General features: G+C 50.5%; 1 protein-coding gene across 1 annotated transcript; it reads right to left on the bottom strand.

The window, feature by feature from the left end:
* Window positions 1–1,772: 1,772 nt before the first annotated feature.
* GLTP (glycolipid transfer protein) lies at window positions 1,773–25,644 on the bottom strand. Its single transcript, XM_047761262.1, has 5 exons — window positions 25,432–25,644; window positions 9,204–9,262; window positions 8,074–8,207; window positions 4,943–5,093; window positions 1,773–2,958 (listed from the first exon to the last, which is right to left on the bottom strand). The coding sequence occupies exons 1-5, from the start codon at window positions 25,532–25,534 to the stop codon at window positions 2,776–2,778; spliced, it is 630 nt and encodes a 209-aa protein (XP_047617218.1). The 5' UTR covers window positions 25,535–25,644; the 3' UTR covers window positions 1,773–2,775.
* Window positions 25,645–26,624: the final 980 nt, after the last annotated feature.

Raw genomic sequence — 26,624 nt, 5'->3', positions numbered from 1 at the left:
AGTAACAGGACATACCTTTGACTCAGCAGCCGTCATGAAACCCAAAACATCCAGGCTGAGAGGCTTCGAACTTTCGCAACCCTGTTCAAATAGGGCTCCTCACTTAGCCTTTGGAAATACGTTAGGAGGGCAAGGAACACACACCTTAGGCGCAGACAGGCGGATACTCCCAGCTCTGTTGCCGCCACAGCGGCGCAGTGCCAACAGCGCCACCTACCGGAACCCGCAAGACCTGCAGGAGGTCAATGCGCGGGCGCGGGGGTCGGGGCCGGGTGGGCACAGGCCGAAGAGGAGGCGGCGCGAACCAAACGAACCTATCAACCAACCAACTAAACCCGGGGTGTGGAATCTTCCTCCATTCTCGTATAAGCATCTGCAAATGATCATTGGGTCCACACTGAATGACTAGCAGGCAAGCGCCTGCCCAGGCGGTTTCACTGAGTCTCATTGAGCTGGGAACTGTTAGTTTCCATCCCCATTGTACTGATGAGGAAACAGGCTCGGAGAGAGGAAGTGATTTATCTAAGGTCACTCGGCTGATAAATAACAGAGCCAGGACTCCAACACTCGATCACATTACAATACACTTGGCATCACACACACAAAGAAGAGGTGGTTTTGTTTTGTTTTGTTTTTAAATCGGAGCTGCAGCTGCAGGACTACGTCACAGTCTTCGCAATGCGAGAATCCAGCCCCATCCGTGACCCTCGCAGCAACTTGTGGTAACGCCGGATCCTTAACCCACTGAGGGAGGCCAGGGATCAAACCTGCATCCTCATGGATACTAGTTGGGTTCAGCTGAGCCACAATAGGAACTCTAAGAGCTCTTTTTTAAAGGAATATACAGAATTTTGAGATGTGTTGGCAGAATTTTATATTCAAAGGGAAAAATCCTGGAGTTCCCATCGTAGCTCAGCGGAAACGAATCCGACTAGTATCCATGAGGACGCAGGTTCAATCTCTGGCCTCACTCAGTGGGTTAAGGATCTGGCATTGCCCTGAGCTGTGCTGTAGGTGGCAGACTTGACTCAGATCCTGCATTGCTGTGGCTGTGACATAAACTGGCAGCTCTGATTGTACCCCTCACCAGGGAACTTCCATATGTCTCGGGTGCGTCCCTAAAAAGCCAGTCACTGGTGATTTACTAGTCCATCTTTCCCACTAGATTACAAGCTCTGTAAGAACAGGAATGAAGTATAAAATATTTCCCTCTATATTTAACTGTATTATCAGAAAAATCATCAGTCCTTGAGAAAGTGCAAATAACCAATGGTCACAGGCTTGGAGAGGGAACAGGGATTGGTGGGGACTGAGGCAAAATGGAAGATATCCACCTACTTGTCCCATACAGCCAAAGGGGCCATCATCTCTCAGCTCCTGCCCGGCCATCTAATCTTTCAAAAGAAGCTAAAAATCAAGATTTTTCTGTGATATGTCCCCGGTTTCTCAATGTGGCAATCAGTTCATTTTTTCTTCTTTTTTGGCCTCCCTGTGGCATATAGGGTTTCAGGACCAGGGATCAGATTGGAGCTGCAGTTGCAACCTAAGCAGTTTAACCCACTTTGCCAGGATGGGGCTAGAAACCTGCGTCCTGGTGCTGCAGATCTTGTTGAGCCACAGCAGGAACTCCAACTAGTTCTATTTTTTTAAACCAGAAAATAGGACCAGGAGGCCAGTAAACAGGTCCTTGGCTAGTCTCCACTGGTAACCTCTGATCCAGAAGGAAAAAAAAAAAAAAAAAAAGAATCAAGGAACAAAACAGGACTCCAATGTGATTCCAAAATAGAGATTTATTTATTAAGGATTATTTAGTTTCTGCATAAAAATCACCAATTGTTCCTCATTGGGTTTTTCACATACATCAGTTCTTTGGGGGTTGCTTTGTTTGCCCCAACACTTTAAAAAATACAGCTCTTTTTAGCGCCAGGAAGGACAGTTAAGGCAGCAGGGCATGTTCTTGGGTTCATCCTCTCCCCCTCGAAAGAATACACATGGTAGGTAGTTTCTTAGGTTGGAAAAGCTGTCCCTGAAGAAAATAATTATGCAGAAGAATGGAAATACAGTCATCTCTGGTCAATTATTTGTGCCTGATAGCTTTAAAATACCCCCTTGGTCATCAAAGGCTTGCTGGTTGGTTTTAGCTATAAAAACACTGTCTGGCAAAAGACAGAAAGAGCAGGCTCTCTAATGACAGTGCTGTGAGGCTGGGCTGTGCAAACCACATGAGAAAACACATCAGTTTGCTTTAAAAAAACAAAAATTTCCCACAATAGGGGCCCTGTATAATTTCAAATCAAAGCCCCTCACTGAGGTCCTTAAAATACCCCAAACATTATTCAGCCAGATCCGCAGAAGGACACGTGCCTGCTTCGAAAGTGAGGTGGACAACGCCACATCCCCCAGTCATGCTCTGTGGGGAGGGGGGCCGAGGGGGGGGACAAAAAACCCTAGGACTTGATTTATTAGAAACATTAATCGATTTTTTTTAAACCACACTGAAATGAAGGCATAAAGTCAGTCTATGCTGCTGTGAAATTCCAAGGAGATTCGGGTATAAGATGGTTCTTTATTGCTCTGGTAGGACAGACCCCAAAAATGACTTTTAAAAAACCAGGGCCGGCCCCCTGCAGCCCCCAGCCCGATTCCGGGCCGCTCTGGGGGCACTGTAGGTCTGGGGCAGCCGGCTGGCTGGCTTCACAGTGATTCAGGTTTGCCTGTTTCTGCAGGGGGGCTGGGTATCGGGGGAAGACGGCCTGGTGCCCACTCAGGGCTTGCCTACACCTTGTAGTTGAGCTCGGCATTCATCTTGGTGTACATCTCATAGATGACATCGATGGTGGCCGTGTAGTTGACCAGGAAGAGGCGGACTTTCTCCAGGCATTCCTCCTCTGTCACGTTCTGGCCCTTGGAGAGCGCTTTGAGGAAGTCGGACTTGTAGGGGGCCGCGTACAGCGCTGCCTTGAGACGGGCAAGAGGCGAGGTGGCACAGCATTAGTGGACAGGTCCCCCTCCCCCAGAGCTGCCAGGCCAGCATGTCAGGGTTCTGGGAGGGGGTGCCCTCGAGGTCCAGGGTACTGGGCAGGGGTCTGTGCTCTTCGTGGCATTGGGCGGGAGAGGCAAAGGGAGACACACCCTTCTACTCCCGTGAGGGACAGCAGGAAGGACACCAGCTTTGGGGACAGACAGACCTGGGTTCAAATTCCAGCTTGTGTCGCTGACTAGCGGGGAGCCTGGAGCAAGTTACTTAGCTTCTCTGAGCCTCAGTCACCTCATCTGTAAAATGGGGATAATAACGGCACCCACCCAATCAGGCTGCTTTTGTATGGACAAAGGAGAGTGTGCAAAGTGCTCCCCATAGCACCAGGCACACAGCAGGTGTCTGGTGTCAATAAGCCTCTTCCCTCTGGGTTTCCTGCTCTGGAGTAGCTGAATAGTTTCGTCCTGAAATCCACCTTCTAAGCCTTGGAAAGGAGGGCTAATCTATGCTGTTCCTCTTTTGTCCTTCAGAGGGCGACACTTCCCTAAATATCAGAACTTCCCTGACAATTGTGAAAAGTCCGGAGAACCAGAAGTGCACAGAATTTCCAAGCCAGGAGGAAAAAGATGCACCCAGATAAAAACCTTAGGCTACAAGTTTGACAGGGTGAGAAAAGTAAAAATAACACTATCATTTAGAATTAAAATAGGAGTTCCCGTCGTGGCGCAGTGGTTAGCGAATCTGACTAGGAACCATGAGGTTGCAGGTTCAGTCCCTGGCCTTGTTCAGTGGGTTAAGGATCTGGCATTGCCCATGAGCTGTGATGTAGGTCGCAGACGCAGCTCGGATCCTGCGTTGCTGTGGCTCTGGCCAAGGCCAGTGGCTACAGCTCCAATTAGACCCCTAGCCTGGGAACCTCCATATGCTGCAGGAGCGGCCCTAGAAAAGGTAAAAAGACCAAAAAAAAAAAAAAAAAGAATTAAAATAATACTAGCTCTGGTTCTGTGAGGTAAGGCCTATTTTTTTTTTCCCGGCCTCCTGCAGCATGCAGAAGTTCCTGGGCCAGGGATGGAACCCAAGCCACAGCAGTGACCACACCAAATCCTTAACCCGCTAGGACACCAGGGAACTCCAATATGGTCTATTTTACATTCATTTGCAAGATGAAGATACTGAGGCTCAGGTAGGTAGAATCCCAGCCCCCAATTCTTACTGTGTGACCTCTAGCAAGATACTTAACATCTCTGGGCATCAGTTTCCTCATCTGTGAAATGAGGTCAGGACAGTATTGCAGTGCATTTGTGAAGATCACCCTCGTGCTGAAGGCGGGCTTGGAGAGAACTAGGAGTGCCCTACAACTGTTGGGCCGCCCTGGCTCTCGCTGCCCCCTCATCTTCGCCAACCTGTACAGTGGCTGCCCTTTTTTCTGCAGCTCCCACTGCTGGCCCATCCTCACTCCCATGAGAACCAGGGCAGGGGGCCTGTCTCTACCATGGGACACAGGTCCTGGGCACAGACCTTTAGCACCAGCCTAGCTGGTCATTTTTACCCCAACACAAGCCACCAAGAGTCTTGTGAGTCAATGGCCCTTCATCTGCCGCCCCCTCGGGCACGGGGCCCTCCCCCCGACCCCAATGCAACGGTCCCAGCTGAATCCAAGGGGCCAATGAGGCCAGCCCACCTTCAGCCTGCAGCCTTCAGTCTCTGCCCTGGTTTCCCCCATGGCCTCCCAATCAGGCCCCTCATCAGGACCACCAAGGAGCACCCAAGGTAATGCCCACCACGTGACGGGGTCCCTCCAGGCACCAGCCTTCCCCACCCCCAGAACAGATGCAGGAGCCCTTCTGTGCCCTGGGGGCACATGCAGGTGCAGGAGGGGTGGGGGGGTGGGCTGCAGCTACAGAGCGTGGAGCAGAGGGCAGGCCTGGCGAGCTGCAGACCTGCGGCACCCGAGGGGCACTTTACCTGGAAGATCTTCTGCACAATCCAGCCGTGGTACTTCTTGAGGGCCATCTCGTAGGCCTTGGTGGCATTGACGCGGATGAGATTGGGGTGGTTCTCGTCCCGCTCGCCGTCACAGATGCTCTGAAGGAAGACCTGGATGAAGCGGAGGCCTCTGCAGCAAGAAAGGAGAGGGCGCTTTAGGACCCTGCCCACACCGGTTCACCAGGAGCCACGCCCCAGTGGAGACCCGGATAGACTCTGGATTAAGCACCTACTGTGAGCCAGGCATATGTTTACACCAAAGGGGGAGGCTATTCCTCCACTGTCAGGTCTACACGGGCTTCCATGTAACATGACCCACTGGCTCACCGCACATGTCCCAAGGACCCTGTCTATACCAGAGCCTGACCATGGTCTCTGCTGGGCAGTTAGGGCTACAATGGCAAGGTCTATGCCTGCTTTGCCCAGTTCTGAGGGCATGTGGCCATTAGTGCTTAAGAAATGAGGCCAAGCAGTATAGGACTGAATCCACAGCGCTGGTCCTCAAAGGGCTCAGGGACCACAGATCAGGGACAGGCTGAGAACATAGGCAGCTTTGACCCAAGGGCTCCCCATCCCCATCACAGCCTGAGCCATGGCCTCTGAAGGGCCACTGAGCCCTTCCCCCGGGGTAGGCTGATGCCTCAAGAGCCAGAAGCGGGTGGGCTATGGCAGGGCGACCAGGCTGAAAATCGGGTCAGTGCCAGCCCTTTAATCCAGGTTATCTCATCTCCTGTTCCCCTCAGCCCTTTGAGGCCAAGATTGGCACGATCTGCCCACTTCACAGAAGGGAACACCCAGGTACCCCCCAAAAAGGCACAGTCAAAGGCCGGGATGTGGACTCAGCCTGTCTCACTCCCCACCTGGTCTCTTCTGCTCCCTCCCTGCAGGGGGTGGAGATCAGGTTGGGGGTTCTCAGGGGCAGGAGCACTGGGCCTAAGGACTGAGGGGATAAAGTTAAGCTTTATCACCCATGAGGGGAAGAGAAATCCCCCATGCTTGAATCATAACCCTCAGCCATCAGAGATCAGCCTGGGGTGTGGGAGTAAGCTTGCGGTGCAATTCCTACCCTGGTTGGCCACCTCCCTGTTTCTCCCAGGCCTAATGACCACCCCCTCCACCCAGCAGCTAGGGTGATTCCTTTTCAAGCCCCATCTGTCCCCATTGCTGCTGGCCTTCATGCCCTTCAGTGACTCCCCGGGAGTCCTGAGGAGGCTGCAACTCATCCTTGTCCAACCCCACCTGGGCCCTCCCTATTTCAGCCTTGCATTCAGAGCCCTGGCTGGACCAGACCCTCCTGGAGTGGGGTGGGGGTGGGGAGTGGGGGCATATATGCTGTGCCTCTCCTGCCCTCCCACCTCTGCGAGGCCTCTTCCTCCTGGAACCCTCCTGCTCAGTCCTGGAGGCTGTGTGGTGCTTCCCCCTCCAGGAAGCCCTCCCTGACTTCTCTCTGCTCCAAGCACTGCTATCCTGCGGTCAGGATCCACCCAGCCACCTAAGGCTCTGCCCGGGGCCATGATACCCTAAAAGGGACCATGTCTCTCCACACAGCATCCCATGCATACAGCGCCATGTGTAGCACATAGCAGGTGCTTATTACATGCTTGCCTGGGTGACATCCACTTGTATCTGCCCTCCTCCCAGTTACCTGGCTCTGCCCACGCCTGATCTGGACACAGTCTAACTGGTCTGAACATCACTGTCTGCCTTGTTCTTCCTGAGAAAACTACGGCACCTGCCAATGAAGGAACTCAGGGGCGTTTCTCCTTCCAGGTGGGTGAATTTCTTGTTGATAGGCAGCTCGCAGGGGCAAGTCATAAAGAAGCCACGAGGGTATTAATTACAGCCCACCTACACGTGGAGGCCTATGCAGGCCGCACCCTCTAAGGAGTGGGCTCTTTCTGTTCGTGTCAGAGGATGGAGGGACAGGGGAACAACCCCACTCCTGGCTCCTGGCTCCTGGCTCCAAACAAAGGGCAACGTTGGGAACATCTGTGGGGCAAAGAATGGGCCCCTGGCTTTGGAGCTGCTGCCAAGGGTCTGTGGTGTGTACACAGCTAAAGAAGAATTCTGGAGCCTGCAGAGGGCAGTGCAAGCTCAGCGAGCAAGCCGCCTGGCCTTGCCGAGGCTTACTGGCTTTATCTGTAAGAGAACAATTGTATGTGGCTTCAAGGATATGCTGTGAGTACAATGCACATGGTGGTTATAAGTATTGTCAACTCAGGTTGGAGGTCCCATTGTGGCACAGCAGTAATGAACCTGACTAGTATCCATGAGGATGAGGGTTCGATCCCTGGCCCAGCTCAGTGGGTTAAGGAACTGGCTTTGTTGTGAGCTGTGGTGTAGGTCACAGACAAGGCTCAGATCCTGCTTTGCTGTGGCTATGGTGTAGGCTGGCGGCTACAGCTCTGATTCGACACCCAGCCTGGGAACTTCCACATGCCATGGGCGAGGCCCTAAAAAGACAAAAAAAAAAAAAAGTGCCGTCAACTCTGGGGTAAGATCATCTGAGTTCAAATCCTATATTGCAGCACCCTGGCCCCAGCCCACAGGACGGGTCTATGCAAATTAGAGTTCCTTCTCCTCAAAATGCTGCATTTCTGTCAAGAAGTTGTCATAATGTACAAATCTACCATGAGTGTGATGTGATCAGCCCTAGACAGGACATCTTTGTGCACAACCTGCACAACTGTGCTTGGCAACTCAGTCCCAGCTCTGCCCCATGCCCTGGGCACATGGTTCAGCCTCTAGAAACTCCAGCAGCTTAGTAGAGGGGGCTAATCATCACACCTAGCTCACAGTACACAAAGTACAATCAGGCATCTAAAGAGCTTAGACAAGGCCCAGGGTACACGCAGGCTTGCTATGCCCCTGCCGGGGCTAGAACAAGCAAGGAAGGGTCACCAGCAGGCACGCCTTGGACCCCGAGGCTTTTTTGCTGCTACTAACTAGCAATGCACAAGAAGAGCACCCATGTGAAAGGATGGGAGTGACTATCCTGCCCTGTCAGAGCAGACACCAGGGGGCAGTGGTGGGGTTGGACGTCCCCCTTCTGCACAGCAGGACCCCAGGCCCGCCAGCCACACACACCCTGCCCACCCCCAGCCCATCACCTTTTCAGCCACATCAGCGCCAGTGTGGCCCCCACTTTGGGCCACTCTGCTCCATACATTTCCTTCTCCACCTCCAGGATGTTCTGCAGGGTCCGGAACTTGGCGGGGTTGGTGTCATACACGGCTTTGATTTTCTGAAACAGAGCACATGGGATTTCCCCCTTGGGAAGGCCGCCCCCATCAAAGGCCGCCCTGCCTGCTGGGCGGAGGAGCACTCACCTGAGCCTCCCTCTCCTGCCCACCAGTGCCAGGACCAGGGACCGAGGGGGGCAGGGGAGAGCAGGGGGAGGGCTTGTCATAACAATAACAACCATGACTGTCTGCATTGACTGACCACCTCCCATAAGCCAGGTCGCTTGATGTGATTTACAGGTGCAGCCTCATCTGATCCTCACAGCAACTATTTGCAGATGAGGAAACAGAGGCTCAGAGAGGGAAAGGGACACACTCAGGGTCACACAGCTGGTGCAGATGGGAGCGGCTTCCAGCACTGGCCGGGCCCCAGAGTCCACGTCCTCCAACCGCTTCTGACAGCGCCTCAGACCCTAAATATCTAAAGTTTCGCTTTTGTGGACAAAAGGAAATAGGCTCTTAGAAGTCAAAGATGTCTGGGAAGAAGGCTCCTGAGTTGGAGCCAAGCAGTTCAAATGTGAATCCCTCCTCTGCTACTTCTTGCTGTGAGTCCCTCAACGGCTCTGAGCCACAGCTTCCCCATCTGTAAAATGGGGATAACGACCCAGAATCAGCCCCATGGTAGATCCTTGTGGGGAGAGGGTCAGTGGCTGGGGGACTCTATTGGGAACCCTCAGGATTGGGAAGGGAAGGGCCAGGCCAGGGCACCAGTGGACTTTAGAGTTTATTTCTTGTTGGGTGGAGTGAATACAAGAATCAGTAAGTTCCTTCTCAGGTCAACCTTGGACTGTGGTCCTTGTTCATCTGTGGCTGGAAGGCATGGCTGCAAAGGAGGCCCCAGGACCTCGAGCCATGAGTCTGACAGGCTGGGGGCCAGGCCCGTTTTCCATGTCTCCTTCCCCGTCCTTGGTCTGGGGAACTTGTGGCAAGGAACAGGACACTGGTGACCAGGGTGAGATTAGATTCATATTTGGGTACCGAGGCTGCCAAATACGTACTGTGATGTTGCCACTTATGTCCGCCTTGATGGGAGTAAACACTGGAGAGCCAAGGCAATCTGGGGACAAAAACAAGAAGAGAGATTTAGCTTCCCAGTGAGGGCAATAGATAGGACCTCCGTGGGTCAAGAAGGCCTGGGAACCAAAGGGGAGGTCATTTGGTGTGTTTAGGGAAAGGTGGAGCTCTTTGTAAGTATTAAAACAGTTTGTGGGCAAGTAAATTTTGAGCACTGGGATCTAGGTGAGACCGGTTTCTTAAGCAGGCCTTGTCAGAGCCTTTAAAATGCAACTGTGTTATCTAGGAGGCAAACCCTTTTGTCTACAGCACCCTCTCTACCTAGGACAAAATTTCTCTATCTGTACTAATATGGGCCACATGCGGCTATTGAGCGCTTGAAATGTGATGAGTATGACCAAAGAATGAAATTGTTAATTTTATTTAATTTTCATTCATTTAAATTTTAAATAGCCACATGTGCCTGGTGGCAACTGCATTCGACAGCACAGCTGTAGCGTATCTTGCAGACTAATGTTCTGAGAAACCATCTTGGCCAACAAGGCTGATGACCACCAACAAATCAGCTGGCCAGGAGGCAGCTCGAGGGAATCATTTTTTTTTCTTTCTTTTTAGGGCCGCACCCATGGCATATGGAAATTCCTAGGCTAGGGGGCAAATCGGAGCTGTACTGCCACCCTATGCCACAGCAACATGGGATCTGAGCCGCATCTGTGACCTACACCACAGCTCATGGCAACGCTGGATCCTTAACCCACTGAGCGAGGCCAGGGATTGAACCCATATCCTCATGGATACTAGTAGGGTTCTTAACCCGCTGAGCCACAGCAGGAACTCCAGCTCGAGGAATCTTAAGAGGTGGGAGGAAAGGGGCCAGATTTATGAAAGATGACCTTCTCATTCACCAGTTTATGAGGAAGAAGTGAGCTCCAACCTAGAAGTGTCATGGTTCTGAGACTCTGCAGAAGACCTGGGAGAACCCACTGGCGGTGGGATCCCAGTTACTTAATGGAGCATGATTAGCTGGGGCTCCACATCTGCTCTGCACACATGGGGGGTGTGGGCTGGGTATGAGTGGGTTCAGCTTTCCCATCTAGCAAATGGGCCAACATAACTGATCAGAGCTGCTACAAGAATGACTTAAAACAACCCACTTCCAGGACACATATTTTGTTCACCTCTGGAATCAGAATTTCTTAATTGGAGGAGTTTTCCTTTCTTTTTTTTGGCCGCCCCATGGCATATGGAGTTCCCAGGCGAGGGAACCTATGCCAGTGGCAGTTGCAACCTAAGCCTCAGCTGCAACAACATGGACCCTTCAACTCACTGTGCCAGAAAGAGTATTGACCCTGCGTCCTAGTGCTCCAGAGATGCTGCCAATCCCATTGCACCATAGTGGGAACTCTACATTTTTCCTTTCTTGGTGGTTCACAAAACAACAGAGCATCTTAAAATACGTAACCTTTGAGTTGATGAAATGCAGATCTGGAAACTGGCAATGCCTGGAACTCGGGGCTCCATGGGGCACAGAAGCAGCCCGTGGCCTCTCTCTCCTCCTCCCCCTCCTCTGTGACCCCCAGCTGGCTGCCACATGGACTAGAGTCATCCCACAGCCCAGAACTCACTGCTGAGGGCTGGGCACAGAGGAAACAGGGAAGGGCTGGTTCTCTCCTGAGCGGACTCAACAAGGACCTCACCCTCAGAGCCTGAAGACAGACAACTGTGCTTCCCTACCACCTCTTACTGTCCCCAGCACGGAGCCCAGGGCACAGAGAAGCCTGAGCAGGCCACAAGTGGGTACCAAACCCATGGCGGGGAGACACCAGCGCCAGCTTCCCCTTGTTCACAGGCCAGGCACAGGCCTCTGTGTGCGTGCCAACTGACTGCATGGGAGCAGAGGACGGGGGAGGACACCTGCCAGCTGAATTCCACCCAAGGTGACCCAGCACACCTGGCTGGCCACCTGGAACATTCTTATCGCAGCTGTTAAAAGAAGTGCATTGAAGAAAGAGCATTAGACATTATAGATGAAATACCCCAGAACCCAGTGGAAAGAAGGTTGAAATCCAGACAGACCAGGTCTGAATGGAGTTGAGCAAGTCTCCTGGCCTCCATGTGCCTCAGTTTCCTCACATGCCAAGCAGGGCATTAACGGTACCTACTTCACAGGGTTGTTGTAGGGATTAAAATCCACGCACTGAACTTGTTTATGAGTGTGCTCAATGCATGAACCCTCAGTAAATGAACTCTGATCATCCTTTTCTTTCCTTTTCTTTTCTTTTTTGGCTGCCGTGGCACATGGAGTTCCCAGGCCAGGGATCAGATCCGAGCCACCGTGGAGACCCAAGTTGCAGCTATGGCAACACCAGATCCCTAACCCACTATGCCAGGCTGGGGATCAAACCCTTGTCCCAGTGCTTCCAAGACACCACCGAGCCTGTTGTGCCATAGCAGGAACTCCAACTCTGATTATCCTGATGACTTTGTGGCATGACTCACAAATGTCACCCAGGCTTGGCAGTCACCAGGTCCCCCAGGACCTCCGCTGAGTGGGAACACTCGGCTGCACCCCCACCACCTCTACTCTCCTGCCTCCCAACCCAAGCCCTTGTGGGGCCTGGCAGCTGCCTCACCCTGCTCCAGGCTCCCTGGAAAAGAATCCTCCTCAGCTACTGGGCACTTCTCTCTCCGTGGGGCCCCAAGGGAGCCTCCCCAAGGGTGACCACAGGAGCTGCTCTGAGGTACCAGGTGGCGGGTGCAGGTGGCCTGTCCTACCGGATCTTGGGTGCTGTGGCCTCCCAGGGGGGGCTGCCAAGGGCATTCATTAGGTAATGACTCCAACCACCCTTTAATCTCCCCTGACCTCCTCCTGTGAGGCCAACCTGGGGAGGCTGTGTAGTTTGCAAGCCTTGGAACACGTTCTCTCCCAGGACACCTCAAAGGACAACATAATCTAGAATTAAATAACCATGCAGGAGAGTCAAGATTTTCTGCCACTAATGACTGTCCCCTCTTGACCATGCAGCAATGGACTGGGCTGGTTTTCAAGTGAAGGAGATGCAGAACCAGGGCTTGGTGACGGAGCATCATCAACCACACGTGGGTGGCTTCCTAGCTTTTCCCAGTGACTCAGGATGCTTGACATGCATCTTAGAGACACAGGGAATGTTATTCGGTTTCCTTGGCTCTGAAAACAGCTCTTGTGCGGTTCTGAGCCGTCCCCCTGATGGGGGGAGAAAGGCTTTTTGTTTTGTGTTCTCCTGACAGCATACTGTGCAGGTCATGAGGCCTGCTGTGGTGGGGCGGCAGGAGCTGGGCCCAAAGGCAGCTGTTCCTATGCACTGTGACCACCGTACAGGGACATGGCTTCTGCTCAATTGTGGCATAGCATGGGCATTCCCTGGTGGCTCACTGGGTTAAGGATCCAGCATTGCTGTTGCCCTGGTGCAGGTTTGACCCTGGCCTGGGAACTTACATGTGCTGCAGACAAGGCCCAAAAGAACAAAACAACGAAAACCAAAACCAAAACTGTGGGTTAAGATGTGGGGCCTGAATGTACTTCTGGAGTTGGGAATAGACCAGAAACAGAGAGGGACGAGTTGGGGGTGGAAATGGACCTCAGAAAAGGAGGGGGCACAGGCAGGAAGTGTATCACTGTGCACACTAGGGTCGGGTTGGCAGCATCTGGAAAGGGGACACCAGCAACCAGAGGAGGGGCGACACAGTGCTCCGGAGCCCTGGTTCTGGGGTTGGGTCTCTGCCCTGCTGTCATTTTGGACAAGTGACTTGACTACCTGGGGCTCAGGCCCCTGACTTCCCAGAGTCCCGAGGTGCTGGGCAAACAGGAGGTGCTCCAGGTGAGCTGAGGCTGGCTTCACCATGCCCTGTAGAAGGCTCTGGGTTTATGTTTGCCTTTGGTGCAGGCCCAGAAAAGCCAAGCGGCTTGCCCAGAGTCACCTGGTGAGAGCCAGGTACTCAGACACGATTATAAAGCCAAGTCTGGAGTTCCCATCATGGCGCAGTGGTTAACGAATCCAACTAGGAATCATGAGGTTGCGGGTTCGATCCCTGCCCTTGCTCAGTGGGTTAAGGATCCGGTGTTGCCGTGACCTGTGGTGTAGGTCACAGACGCGGCTCGGATCCCATGTTGCTGTGGCTCTGGCGTAGACTGGCAGCTATAGCTTCGACTAGACCCCTAGCCTGGGAACCTCCATATGCCACGGGAGTGGCCCAAGAAATGGCAAAAAGACAAAATAAATAAATAAATTAAAATAAATAAATAAATAAATAAAGCCAAGGCTGCCTCCACCACTCCCTCTAGCCTTTCTAGAATGTTTCCTTCTGTTTGTGGAACTCGATAAAAGTGAGAGGACTCTGACAAGAAAACCAGAAGATTATAACCAGTGGCCTGAGAGTTTAAACTCAAGCTGGCCCCACTCTGGATAGGATGCAACACATTTCTGGGAGGTTATCCAGCTTTACCTTTCCTACAGAATGCAGCCCTGCCTCAAAATCATCTGTCTCGTTTGACCTGTTTTACAGTTTTCCCAAACTTGTTTTTCCTTCTCGGCAAACAGGCTCTTTAAAATGCCACCCAGAACCTGCCAGAAGGGAGGGAGAGGGCTTGGTGGTTCTCTAGCTGTCTTACCTCCAGGGTGAAAGGAAGTTGCCTCAAAAACAAAAGAAAAATCAGATACTATCCCACTGTCTTACTTCATAGGACCAACTGCAAAGGGCAGGGATTCCAAATACAGTTAAGACTTGGTTGTCTGGAACATGTGGCAAATGGTCCCTTCTGTTTAGTGTAGAAGGTTTTTCTAAGCATGTTATACTCAACCTGAGAGGCATAAGGAAAAGACATACAAATCTGACTATAAAACCCAGAAACTTGCAGGTGTAAGGGGGCCCCCTACCCCAGAATCTCATCACCAAAGCCAAATTGCAAACTGACTGGGGGAGGGGGGTGATCTGTGTAACAAATATCACAGACCAAAAACTATTATCCCTAATATGTAAAGAGCTCTAACAAATCAATAAGAACAAGCTTATACAAAGATGGACAGTTAACAGAAGAAATGAAAAGACATTTAACCTCAACAATAAAAAGAAAATAAAACAGTGAAATATTTTCCATCTACCAAATTATATGAGTCACTAAATGTCTCTCTAGTTCAACCATTCTGGGTGGAAATTATCAAAATGTAACACAAATGGCCCTGCTTTCGTACAGCAAGACATTCACAGTTTTCTAAACTAGGCCATCATCAAAAGGAATAATTGTGATAAAAGTGTGACCCAGTGACATTCCAGGCCCCTTCAACCCTTCCCTAAATGGCTCTCCATGATATATGTTGAGGATTTTAGGGCAGCTCTGCAAAGTTTTTTAAAAAACGTCTCTGGACAGCCGATGGTCATTTCCTCCTGCTTTCCCTGCAAGGCCTGGATTCTGCAATAGATACTTGAAAAACAAAGAGCCAACTCTGTCAGCATCTCCTGCAAAATAAGAGGAAATGGGCAGCAAGCAAGCCTTCTGTACATGACCCCTGCGACAGTTCTGTCAGGGTCTCTGCCATAGTTCAGATGGCTGAGGTCACCTGGATGGCACAATTCCCGCAAGCCAACAGTCACCATATGCCACTGAGAATCAGATTCATTTCCTCTTTTTTTTTCTGCCTCAATATATTTGGAAAGCCCCAGCCATTATGTTCCGAACAAGACCACAGCACATGCATGTTTGGAAATTTCCATCCAAGCTGCCCCTCAGTGTCTGCCTTTTCCCACAACCATCTCTTCCCATAGACGATGCCACCAATGTTGGGCAACAAGGCAACAGAATCACTCCCACCTTTCCCCCCCGGCCGGTTCATCTCAGGAATAATTCTCCTTTCAGAACAAAAAGACGCACAGCTTCACTTCCAGCCTGTGTGATTCAGTGTGGGAATACCTGATCCAACCCATAAATACTTATTTGAAAAAGGAAAAACAGGATGCCTGGGTCATCTTGCTAGGAGCCTGGTTTGGGGAGGTTCTATTTCAAAATCTCTTTTTTTTCAATAGCTGGATAATAAGGCTTCATCATAAAACACATGGGGTAGATTAACTTTACAGATCCTGGGTTACAAGGATCACAATGGAGGCACTCAAATTACAGCTGATGGAGATGAATCATTTATTAATCCATGGGGTGTGTGTGTATGTTGGCTCAGTTTGCAATAAGGCCTATTTTGAGGGATAAGAGACCAGAGAATGCCCATCTTCCTAAAACTAGTTCCCACTCTAAATTCTTCTAAGAGGAAAGAATGTTTACAAAATGATTCAAAATGTTGCTTTTGAAGTTTCCATCATGGCTCAGCGGAAACAATCTGACTAGTGTCCATGAAGAAGCAGGTTCAATCCCTGGCTTTGCACAGTGGGTTAAGGATCTGGCATTGCTGTGAGCTGTGGTGTAGGTCAAAGATAGGGCTCAGATCCTGCATTGCTGTGGCTATAGCGTAGGCCAGCAGCTTTAGCTCCAGTTCAAACCCTAGCCTGGGAACCTCTGTATGCCGCAGGCACAGCTCTAAAAAGGCAAACAAAAAAACCAAAAAAAAAAAAGTTGCTTTTAAAAATCACACTCATGGAGTTCTCTTCTGATGCAGTGGGTGAAGGATCCAGCATTGTTGCTGCAGGGGCTTGGGTCACTGCCCTGGTGCCGGTTCGATCCCTGCCCCAGGAACTTTCACATGCCATGGGTATGCAATCAAAAAAATAAATAAATAGATAGATAATAAAAAATAAAAATCACCCCCATGACATACCAACTCTCTGTCTATCGTTGTCCCTTTTGGCAAAAACTAGCCTTGGGAGTTCCCTGGTGGCTCAGTGGGTTAAGGATCTGGTGTTGTCATTTCTGTCGCTCAGTTTCGATCCCTGGCCCAGGAATTTCTGCATGCTGTGGCTGCACTAGAAAGAAAGGAAGGAAGGAAGGAGAAAGAGAAAGGAAGAATAAAAATAAAAATAAAAAACCTGCCTTGGAGTTCCTGTCGTGGCGCAGTGGTTAACGAATCCGACTAGGAACCATGAGGTTGTGGGTTCGATCCCTGCCCCTTGCTCAGTGGGTTAACGATCCGGCGTTGCTGTGAGCTGTGGTGTAGGTTGCAGACACGGCTCGGATCCTGCGTTGCTGTGGCTCTGGCGTAGGCCGGAGGCTACAGCTCCGATTCGACCCCTAACCTGGGAACCTCCATATGCCACGGGAGCGGCCCAAGAAACAGCAAAAAGACAAAAAAAAAAAAAAAAAAACCTGCTTTGACATAGGAATGTGAATGGGAAAATGATTTCTCTTGCTTGCTGTGCAGTCTGGGAGAATTGAGTTAACCTCTCTGAGCAACGAGTTACCTCATTTGTAAAATGAGGCTACTAATGGACTCCACCTCATAAGGTTGTTGCAAGGCTTAAATGAGGTTGTATAAATAGAGGATTTAGCATAGTTTCTGGCTCAACTTTAAAAAAAGTATTCCTTATGATTATGATTATTATGAATTACATCCTCATTCTTTAGAGAAGAAATCCAGAAAAGAATGATTCCAATGATTAAGAAATCAAAAGAGGGAGTTCCCATTGTGGTGCAGCAGAAACAAATCCTGACTGGCAACCATGATGTTGCAGGTTCGATCCCTGGCCTCGCTCAGTGGGTTAAGCTCACAGCCATGAGCTGTGGTGTGTAGGTAGCAGACGCCACTCAGATCTGATGTTGCTGGGGCTGTGGCATAGGCTGGCAGCTGTAGTTTAGATTAGTTAGACCCTTAGCCTAGGAACCTTCATATGCCACGGGTGCGTCCCTAAAGAGACCAAAAAAAAAAAAAAGGAAGAATGGAAAAGAGGGAGGCGAGAGAGGTGGAGAAAGAAGGCATAATCAATTGATTGATACAGGCAAAATAAGCAGGAACCCTCCAGTCATAAAATAAGGACTTGACATGTAATCTTGACCATTAAAGTCTGAGCTCTCAGAAAGGGGAAGGATCTCTGGGGGACAGCAGAGCCGAAAATGAATCATTTCTGAGCTAGGGGAAGTGTGAGCTGGCCACAGAATTGCAGGGGTGGAAAGCAGAGGTTTTATAGGCCCCTGGAGAGGGCTAATCAGTGGCAATGACTTTTAAAAGCTCAGATGCAGTTAAAGCTATAACAATTATTTAAAAGGGGGGGGGGGCTGATACAAGCAACACTGCAAGAATGTAACACAAGGAGTTAACATCCATCTGGGCCATTTTTAAACTGAAACAATGAAACCTAAGACTAGAAGCCAACTGTTTCCATTCTAACAAGCTCATTGAAATAAGCACACTGTTGTGCCAGTTGAGAAAGTCCTATCACTTCCCCTCCCCTACAAACAGCCCAAAAAGGCCCTTTTTGCTCTGGAAGACTTGTTGCAGGGCTGGCCCCCTTCAAAGCCCCATGGACCACTTAGTAGCTGAATGACCTAGTCAAATCCCTTCACCACTCTGAACCTTGGTCTCCTCTTCTATAAAATGGCACCAATTCCTCCTAATGCATAAGGTCATGATAAGGATTAGAAGTGAGACACTGGCTAGTTCAATGCTTGGCACTTGGGAGTCACTCAAAACAGGGATTACGGAGTTCCCGTCATGGCTCAGTGGTTAACGAATCTGACTAGGAACCATGAAGTTGTAGGTTCGATCCCTGCCCTTGCTCAGTGGGTTAAGGATCCGGTGTTGTCATGAGCTATGGTGTAGGTCACAGACGCGGCTCAGATCCCATGTTGCTGTGGCTGTGGTGTAAGCCGGCGACTACAGCTCCGATTGAACCCCTAGCCTGGGAACCTCCATATGCCAAGGGAGCAGCCCTAGAAAAGGCAAAAAGACAAAAAAAAACAGGGATTACGCTAGCTGTGATGGGGCCATGCATTATATTTTACAAAGCTCTTTGTCAGGCATTCTTTCCATTCCCTTTCAAGTTCCACATTGGCTGGGTACCTACGCTCTGCCAGGCGCACTGCTGGAGCCTGGGATGCAATTCACAGTGGGGCCCTGTTCTTCCAGGCAGTTGAGAAATGAGGGGTGCTGGGTGAGCCAGCAAGTGACAGAGTGGATGGCAGAGTCTTTTCCCTCTTGCTTCTCCATCCTCTTCCCTCCAGGAGCAGAGGCCAGACCTCAGCCCCTAACCTCAGGGCCAGACTTTTCTGAACCCAAAGGATTAAGAGGATTGAATCAGTATCGTTGGGGGAACGCAGCAGGTGGGCGCCATTGGTCTGTGCTCTGTGCTGGCCCTTGGAAGGTATACCTGAGAAGTGCTCTGGCAGGCAGGCAGCTGGCTGGCCCCAAGCCCTGGCAGCTGTTCACCAAGAGCCAGAGACAGCTTCCTTGTGTAAGATCCTTGTTTCCCAAGGGCTGTGTGGCAAGAGGTGCCATTTTTAAAGATCGAAGGCTCTTTCTCACCTGTGCAAAAAGATGGAGTGATTCTGGGCAGTGGATGCCACATTTTGGATGGTCACCTCTATTGGCCCTCCTGGGAAGCCCAACTCCCCCATTTTACAGTTGGGAGTGCAGGCTCAGAGATGGGAAGAACTTAGGCACAGACACACAGCTGTGGCATCTTAAAAACAGCACTCAAGCGCAGCTGGCTCTGCTTGATGCCAATATCCATGTTTCTTTTTTCTCCTTTGGCCGTGCCTACGGCATGCGGAAGTTCCCAAGCCAGGGATTGAACCCACGCAATAGTAGCAACCTGAACCCCAGCAGTGATAACTCCAGATCCTTAACCCACTGAACCACCAGGGAACTCCCCAATGTCCATGTTCCTTTCCATTCATCTATCTTAGATTTCAGTCCCTGGGCCTCAGCAGACCCCAGTTCAAAGTTACTTTTCCCCTCTAAGCCTCTAAAGCAGTCAACCCGTGGGCTGACACAGACGGTCAGGATAACACAGTGGCAGCCCTCTATTAAGTGTTCTCCAGATCTTACAGGGCCAGGTGAGCTCATGAGGGACTCACCAGCATGGCATCAGGCACACAGTAGGTGCTTCTCAAGGCTAATGAATCCTCACTCACTACTTGCAAACACACATCCAACCAATGAGAGGAATCTGCAGGCCCCTTCTCTCTCTCTCTCTCTCTCTCTCTCTCTCTCTCTCTCTCTCTCTCTCTCTCTCTCTCTCTCTCTCTCTCTCTCTCTCTGGCTTTTTAGGGCCACACCAGCGGAATATGGAAGTTCCAAACTAGGGGTTGAATTGCAGCTACAGCTGCCGGCCTACACCACAGCCACAGCAACGTGGGATCTGAGCTATGTATGGGAACTACACCACAGCTCACAGCAACACCAAATCTCCAACCCACTGAGTGAGGCCAGGGATTGAACCCAAATCCTCATGACTACTAGCTGGATTTGTTTCCGCTGCGCCACAACAGGAACTCCAAGCAGGCCCTTTCAAAACTGCAAAACCCACTGCAGAAAGTGGCTTTTCCCCAGCCCTCTGCAACTACATTGCTTCTTCCTCCTAGAAGTGTCTCTCCCAGGCACACAGTCTGCTTCCGGTTCAGACAGAATTCAGCTCTCAACAGACACTCAACCAAAATGATAACTAACCTGCTACTGGACAGGGGTTAGTATAGTTTCTTCTTTCTCTTTCTTGCGTTATTCTATACAAAATGAAAACTAAACAAGTATTTGGATCACCTTTTAAAAAAAAAGAAAAAGCATTGCAGAGACATGGTAAGTGGTCCCAAGTCCCAAAAGGTGCTTGTTGCAATGGGAAAAACTTTTTTTTTTTTTTTTTTTGGCCGCTCTGCAGCATATTGAGTTCCCAAGCCAGGGATCAGATCCAAGCCACAGTTGCAGCAATGCCAGATCCTAATCCACTGTGCCAGGCTGGGGATTGAACTTGCCCAGCACTCCAGAGACGCCGCTGATCCTGTTGCACCACAGCAGGAACTCCATGGAAGAACAACTTCTTAAAGACCAAGGGGTACAGGTGGGGCTGGTTCTAGGCAGTTAATGTGATGTCTCAATTAAAGGAAAAACTGACCTGTCTGGGGCCTCCCCACTGGATGACTTCCACACCCCGGTCATCAAATCTGCATTCAAATAAGCAGGAATCATGGGCCCAAGATGATTATAAGACACGCAGCTTGGAGGAAACCTGCCTATCTGGTCTGGGGTTCCCAGCATCTTGGATAAGTAACTGTGGAGCCAGCAGAGCTCCTGAATTTCTTCAGTGGCCAAGCAGGCTGGCTCCACTAGGGATCTTCTCCTCAACCAGACAGGAAGCCAGGAGAGTAGGCAGAACAAGGGCAAAGTGTTACATAAGGAGTCCAACACAAGTTCTGGCTCTATGGTCACTCACTGGCTGTGTGACCCTGAGCAAGTCACGTAACCTCTCTGCATTGGTTTCTCTGGCTGCAAAACAGGGTAATTCTCTGCTTCTGGAGAATTGTCCCTTCCCACCCACCCCCAAACAGAGGAAGCAATGGACCAAAGAGCTGCAAAAACCACACTTTCTGGGGTTACGCTAGAGCTGTTTAATGAGTCAGATATGCATGAGGCTTGATTCTATGGACATTCATTTAATTAAACTAAGAAGGCTGAAGGAAGTAAAATAACTCCCTAAATCTGAATCTCAAGAACTGAGAAGTGGAAGTCATCACTTTCGGCCCCTGTGTCTTTGGTTGCTCCCTAAACAGTGAGAGCAAACAGGTGTCACCTCATGCATCAACTCTAATGGCCCCGGAGAAGTCATGGTCAGAAAGATGCTGAGGGAGTTCCCATTGTGGCACAGCAGAAATCAATCTGACTAGTATCCATGATGACACGGGTTCAATCCCTGGCCTCGCTCAGTGGGTGAAGGATCTGCGACCTGTGGTGTACACTGCAGATGTGGCTTGGATCCCACATTGCTATGGCTGGGGTGTAGGCCGGCAGCTGTAGCTCTGATTCAACCCCTAGCCTGGGAACTTCCATATGCCACAGGTGTGGCCCTAAAAAGCAACAACAACAACAACAAAAAAAAAGAAAGAAAGAAAGAAAGAAAAAAGATGCTGAGGCTGTGTTTAGACTCAAAAGGAAAAACAGTATCATGATTAATTTTGAATGTCTGCCATGGGTACAGGCTGTGAGTTCTGTATTTTAACTTAGAGAAAAGAAAGCAGAACACTGTTTAGAAAGAACCCAGGAAAATGGGAACAGAACCAAAAGCATTCACTTGACAAACATCACTAGCTCACCAAGTGCTAGGCACTGAAATAACTCAAAAGTGTCAGAATGGGAGAGGTCCTATGGGAGTCAGGATGAGGTGGCCCTTAAGGATAAGTGGAACCCAGTCAGGTGAAAGGAAGGCGGTGGGCTGGAGAGAAGTGGGACGCCAAGCAGAGAGGCTGACTCAGGTAAAGCACCAGAGGCAAGTGTTGGCGTGTGGGGCTGCAAGCCATTCAGAAAAGCTACAGCACAGATTTCAAAGCGGGGTAATAGGCAACCACTGAGGCTTCTAGGCAGGGAGTAACCAGACTAAAAGATAACTGAGTCCCTCCCTCTCCCTCCCTCCAATTGTTAATGTTCTAGACCAGCTGTGTAATTGAAGGAAAAGATGAGAGAGCGGGGCCTCACAGAAGTCAGTTGCAAATTGATCAGTCAGAGGTGAGATCCGATTACTAGGTCAAGTGGAGAAAGAAGATGGACAAAGCACTGACCTCTAAGTGGACATAGCAAAACCTGTACAGCTCAGAAGACTGAGGCTGGAGGTATGGAAGAAGAGCTAGCCCAGGAGTCAGAGGTTCTGAGCCACATCTGACCTGAAGCCCAGAGAATCTGCACTCATCACGCCCAATCAATTCTGTCCCGAACCACACCCAGCAAAAGTTTAAGAAATGCGGTTGTGCTGACAGGTTAAAGCCTTCACACCCTGCAACTCAGGGCTTCCCGTCCAAAAAATTAGAAATAATCAAAGAAGTATGCAAAGAAATATATGCAAGAATGTTTACTGTAGCACAATTTATTAGAGAAAAAAAAAAAAAGCAAGGCAAATAGCCAACAGCTGGGGTACTGATTAAATAAATTATGGCCACATTCAAATGATGAAATTCTAAGCAGCTATGCAAAATGATGTTTTACATAAGAAGGTGGTTATGCTATATTGTTGGTGAAAGAAATAGCTTATACATTTTCCCTTAAAAACAGATAAAGATATAAATGAGTCTGAAAAATACTCTGAAATATCAGCATTGAGTCTCTTTTATAAAACAATGCTACCACCAATTCTGCCTCAAAAGGTCGTGAGAGGATTAAGTGAGGTAACCCACCTAAAGGACTTAGCACATAGTAAATGCTCAATAAAATGGCGGGGAGATTTTTAATTTATCATTTCTTCTTGCTCAATTTTTCTTTGAGAAGCAGATCTTCCCTGCAGAATTAAATACTTTTTAAGAACAGGGCTTTCAGCCCTCCGCTATATTTATATCAAGAACAGCAGTTCTCAACTAGGGGTGACTTTGTTTCCCCACAGATATGTTTGGTTGTTACAATTTGCGGAGAGGAGGTGCCACTGGCATCTGGTAGAAGGAGGATAGGGAAGCCACTAAACATCTGACAAGGCAAGAGACAACCCCCCCAACCCCCAAAGAAAGGCCCAGCCCCAAGTGTCAGCAGTGCCACAGTGGAGAAACCATGATTTGGAGGAAACTGGCACCACAATGCCTTTCAGACTTCCTGTGTCCATAATCCCAGGCCTGCTCCATTCCAAAGACACACATGCCACCCAGATCATCCGGAGGACCAGACGCTCCCAAGATCTAGACAAAGCCACGGTGTCAGAGCTGATGGCAAGTCTCCATCGACTCTTGAGTGCCAGAGAAAAGCCACAGGTGGGGGCATCATTCTCGAACTTTAAACCTCAGCAGAAACTATCCCCAGAAGAGAGACTAATGGTTCAAAATGCATTATTCCCCCCCGCTTTTTTTTTAAGAGTGCTAAGAATTATCCTCTGTGGGTCAGTCCACGGAGGCTTCTGTATAAATAGTGCTTCTGTCAACAGATGTGACACCCCAGAGCACACGGCGGGCAGCAAAGACAAGCGTCTTTTGAGATTGGGAAAAGGAGAGGGGGATGCTCTTCAGCCCAGGCACCAGATCACTGCTGGCTCCAGCTGCCACTACCCCCTCTCCTCTAAAACCCTCCAGATAATCACATAAAATGAAGGTAGCCTCAAATGCAGAACAGATGGGCAACCTTGCTGCAGGTGAGGGAGGAAAAGGCCGCAGAGCTGAACTTGGGGTTTCTCCACCTTGTTCAGCTGTGGTGGGGGCTGTGACGGGCATGGGAGGATATTTTGCAGCATCCCTGGCCTCTCCCCACTAGATGCCAGGAGCATCTCCCCGTGCCCCCCTCCCCAAGTTATGACAACTAAAAATGTCTCTAGACATTGCCAGATGTCCTCTGAGCAGCATCAAAGCTGCCTTCAGTTGAGAAAGACTAGCTTAAAATGATTCTGAATTCCGAATCTTTGTTTGGGACAAATGTTTAGAGAGCCAAAAGGGGGCAGGACTGTCACAGAAATAGAGAATGCCCCAACGCTAAAACCAGACAGCTCCCAAGCTCCTGCCTAGAAGAGATTCAGTGTTATCACAACACAGTGATATCAATAACAAGAATGTTTTGTTAACAAGTACTGATGGAGCACCTACTGGGTGCCAGCAACTGTTCTGGGTACTGGGGATGTAGCAGTGGACATAAAAGACCCAGGTCTGAGAATCACACCAACCAGCCCACGGTGGTCACTCAATATGGATTAATCAATCATCTATTCTATGAAAGAAACAAAACAGAATCCAAGAACTTGTATAACAACCACTCCAAGAGCTAAGATCTATTTGGCAATTAAAGCCTCAGAATTTTACACACACCACCTCATTCATTTACTCCTCGCTGCTAGCCTAGGAGATCATCATGCCCATTTCACAGATGGGGCCGCTGAGGCTCAAGAGGTGGAGGAGGGGATTGGGGATACACCTCCAAGTAGCCACAGCCACCTCAGAGCCCACAGCACTGCAGGAACTAATGCCCACAGCAAGCCCTGGTCACCCACTAGGGAGTAAAAGGAGTGACCACCTTGGGTGCCACATCCCTTCAGTCCAAGCCAGTGTCAAGATCCCATGAGTTTGCGGGCTTCAGCTGGACTCTGCCCTGGGGACTGGTCTCTTCCTGGGAGGCCACCAAGTGAACCAGCTGGGCGGGGCACTGGGCAAGCCCACATGGAAGAGAAGAAAGCTGAGCTCAGGTTGCACCCTTTACTCAGGCCCAGAAAGGCAAAGGGCAGGGGTAGATGGTACTGTCTTCTATTTCCCATTTTCCATCCTGGGCATGGGCTGGGCTGAGGGACAGGAGAAAGGAGGGTCTGCAACCAACTTACTGCTGCCTCCAGGGCTCCTATGACCTCCCAGGGAAGGACACATGGGGGAGGGGTCTTTTTCTTTTAGAGTCCATGCCAGGCACCCAGTGTCTGATGTCACCACACAGAGCAGCCCCCCTGGTTCAGACCCCCTATTCCAAGTGGAGGGAAAACTTTAGGTGATTCTCTCCAGGAAAGGGCTCCAGAGTTTTGCAAATCCATCTTCAAAAGCCCTCTCCTCATCTTGACAGGCTTCCTGCCCTTGGAGTGGGGGTAGGGGTGGGTGTCTCTGATCTGGAATGAGGGAATTCTGAGGAAAGAAGGGTTCTCAAGGAAGGTTCCATGAGGAAGAGGCTGGGAGACACAAAAAAGTAGGGTTTATTAAGTGAGGGGATTCGTTTTAAGGGGAGCTATTTGAGAGAAGGGGATGATGGGGTGATGAATGAAGGACTTGGGGGGAAGGGGGAGATGGAGAATTGGGGATTTAGAAGAGTAAGGGGTGTTTGTGGGGAGATGGACGATTGGGGTGTACAGGGACTGAAAAACTGCCTCGGTCTGAAGGATATGTTGGAATATGAGGTGTCTGGGGAGACAGAGGGTTTGGAGATGTCTGAGAAAAAATGAAGGATGTGATACGTTCCGGGGAGAGAGCATTTGGAAGCGGTCTGGAACAGGGGAGATCTGGGGTGCCTGAAGGAAAAAGGGATCTCGGACGCCTGGGGAAGTAGGAGTTGGGGTGTCCAGGAAAGGGATGGTTTGGGAATGCTCGGGAGAAGGATGCGGGCGCCTGTGACCGCTCTGGGACAGGACTGCCGGCCAGTTCCCCCCTTCACCCTCGCTCACCAAAGAAGGGAGGCAGGTGAGACACCGCCTCGAGGAAGGGCCCGGTCTCGATCTGCTTGTCAGCGGGCAGAGGCTTCAGCAGGTGTTCCGCCAGCAGCGCCATTTCGGGGTCGAGGCCCGCGGTGATGCCCCAGCCGGCGCCGCGGGGGTCCACGCCGCCCCCCGGGCCGCCGCCGTCAGCGCCGGGGCCGTCACTGCCGCCAGCCGCAGGCCCAGGGGACGCCAGCGTCGCCACTTCCGCCCGCGCCGCGCCCCGCGTAGCCGAGCGCTCAGCGCCTCCCGCAGGCCGAGCGCCTTAGCTGTCCGGCGCGCCACACCAACCCCTCTTGCCCAATCAGAGCCCGCCTCCGCGGACCTCTGCGCCGCCATTGGTTGGGGGGCGGGGCCAGCTCTCCCGGCGCGGAAGCGCGCGGACTCTTGGGTCCAGGTAAGCCCAGGTGAGCCGCTCCTTGGTGGCCTGTCCCCAGCTGTGTTTCCTGCCGTCCCCAGACGGGCTGGCTCAGGCCAGGTCCTCGCCTGATGAGGACGTGGACCTGCCCAGGTCATATCTCATCCACCCGCCCAGGTTACAGTCCAGTCAGCCTAGTGTCCCTCCGGACATCTGTTTCCCCTCAAACAGAACCTATCCTCCAATAGCCCAAGTGACTTTTTGGACACTGTTCTGTTTACAGTTCTCTATTTAGCTACAACCAGTGAGGACGCTTGATTCTTCTTCAGAGATCTTATACCTACTGGACACTGCTCAAGTCACAATTTAACTCAGCCCATGCCTAACTAGGACTCCCGTTTCCTGAAATCTGGAAACCAGTGTTACTTCAACAGTCTGATATTACCCATTAGCCTCAGGCCAGTTTACAGTCCAACTCAATCGCCACCTAACCTGCTCTTGTTTCCCCAAACCAGACCTCACCCCAATAGCCCATAGTACATGCTTGTCCACTTCTGCTACAACCCACTTAGGGGCTTGTGTCCTAAAAGCCAATGCCTACCTGTTCCAAAAATCTAGCACGCAGTTGTTGAGAGCTTCTAAGTCATTCCAGAATAAATAGTTCATCATGCCCTAACTATATGCCATGCACTGTGCTAGGCATTGAGGATAAAGTGATGAACAGTACAGAGAAATCCCTCTTCCTATGGGGTTGACATTCTAGTCAAGGAGACAACACAGCACAATACAATACTATACAACATGA

Source organism: Phacochoerus africanus, chromosome 15 (assembly GCF_016906955.1).
Source record: "Phacochoerus africanus isolate WHEZ1 chromosome 15, ROS_Pafr_v1, whole genome shotgun sequence".
Classification (NCBI taxonomy): domain Eukaryota; kingdom Metazoa; phylum Chordata; class Mammalia; order Artiodactyla; family Suidae; genus Phacochoerus; species Phacochoerus africanus.
This window is presented reverse-complemented; position numbering and strand designations above follow the sequence as displayed.

Bases quoted from the DNA above. Each gene is read 5' to 3' on its own strand.
- GLTP (XM_047761262.1), bottom strand. From the start codon at position 25,534: ATGGCGCTGCTGGCGGAACACCTGCTGAAGCCTCTGCCCGCTGACAAG. The intron at 8,208-9,203 runs GTACGTATTTGG...GCTCTGTTTCAG, and splicing joins ACATAAGTGGCAACATCACA to AAAATCAAAGCCGTGTATGA. The intron at 2,959-4,942 runs GTAAAGTGCCCC...GCCCGTCTCAAG, and splicing joins TTGTGCAGAAGATCTTCCAG to GCAGCGCTGTACGCGGCCCC.